Genomic DNA, 1292 nt, shown 5'->3' on the forward strand with positions numbered 1-1292 from the left:
CTGCAGACTTTGTTGGAGGATGATCTGTTTCTTCAGATTCCACTGCATCACTAGACTCAGGCAATGGTTTGACAACCTGGAATTATCAGAGGAGTTGGAAATTTTAATTTGGAAATCTCAAGCCTGGTTAAATATGTAAAAAACACACCAAGTCTAAATCAAAATTTACAAACCTGTCTCCATGGCCAGTCAGTTCCTCCATAATTGTACGTTATTTCTTCACCGGGATTGATGTCCCGTAATGCAAAGAGACAGAGGTGTGGCTTGGCATTCACTGTTATTTTCTTCATTTTACAGTTTGGATTTATGTGTTCATCGTTTACAAGTCTGCCGAAACTGCCATCCTCTAGTGATGCATCAATGCTTCAAAGAAAAAGAAAATTAAACTCATTAAAAAATGTAAATCAAAAAAAGGTATATCAACTCTGAAGGCAAACATTTAACCACACTTTTGTTTATCTTGCTTAAAATCTTACCACCACTGTTTATCATTCCAATAAAAGTCAAACATGAAGACAGCAGCTTTGTGGTGATATATTCTTCTCCTCCTTTGTGATTCTTCATAATGTATTAATTCCCCTCTGTATTCCACTACAAAGTCTCCTTTCTGGAAATTGACAGTGGCAAACACACCTCGCCCTAGTGTTCAAAAATGGACAGACAAATACTCAGTAGGTCAAAGAAGTTTAACTCCACATTTGTTGCATGAAGTTAATACCTTTCCTTAAAAGGGGTTATATCATGTAAAATCAACTTTGGGTTTCATATCATGTTATAGTGTTATCCTTTCATCAAAAACATGCCCCGAGTCTTACTTTGACTCGTTCATGCATGTTTGAGAAATCCTTTGGTGTCCTGAGGCTGCAGGCAGGTGAGCAAAAATGACAGATTGGGACTAGAACCACATTTTGGGACCAGAAACGCCTCTGGGCGTTGTCTCCAAGCTGAGCTTCCTCATCACGGAGCACACCTCCCCACCCCACCCATGACTTCTGCTGGCTCTCAGCAGCACCAAAGCAAACAACTGGTGAAACTGAAAGTTACACTGAAACTGTCTGCTGAGCTCTCAACACTACTTCTCACTCAGTCAAGTCCTTTTCAGATTCAAAATACCTTTGAGGAAATGTAGTTTCAGATGCCAAGTAAATTGCATCAACCCCGCCTTCACGATCTCATTCACTACTCCAACATGATCACACAGCAAATATGAAATGTCTGTTATTTTATTTTTACAAATACCTCACACAACTTTCTTCTACATATTGATACCTAAAACAGAAGTTAATTATATA

General features: G+C 38.7%; 1 protein-coding gene across 1 annotated transcript in view; it reads right to left on the reverse strand.

The window, feature by feature from the left end:
- LOC106536664 (N-lysine methyltransferase SETD8-A) overlaps nucleotides 1-639 on the reverse strand; it is a gene marked incomplete at both ends in the record, with an annotated part of 10230 nt that extends 9591 nt beyond the window's left edge. The window contains 3 exon segments of the mRNA XM_014033985.1: nucleotides 1-76; nucleotides 174-363; nucleotides 477-639. Coding sequence (XP_013889439.1) covers nucleotides 1-76; nucleotides 174-363; nucleotides 477-639 — 429 coding nt within the window.
- Between the last annotated feature and the right edge of the window lie 653 nt (nucleotides 640-1292).

Source organism: Austrofundulus limnaeus, unplaced genomic scaffold (assembly GCF_001266775.1).
Source record: "Austrofundulus limnaeus strain Quisiro unplaced genomic scaffold, Austrofundulus_limnaeus-1.0 Scaffold1922, whole genome shotgun sequence".
NCBI lineage: Eukaryota > Metazoa > Chordata > Actinopteri > Cyprinodontiformes > Rivulidae > Austrofundulus > Austrofundulus limnaeus.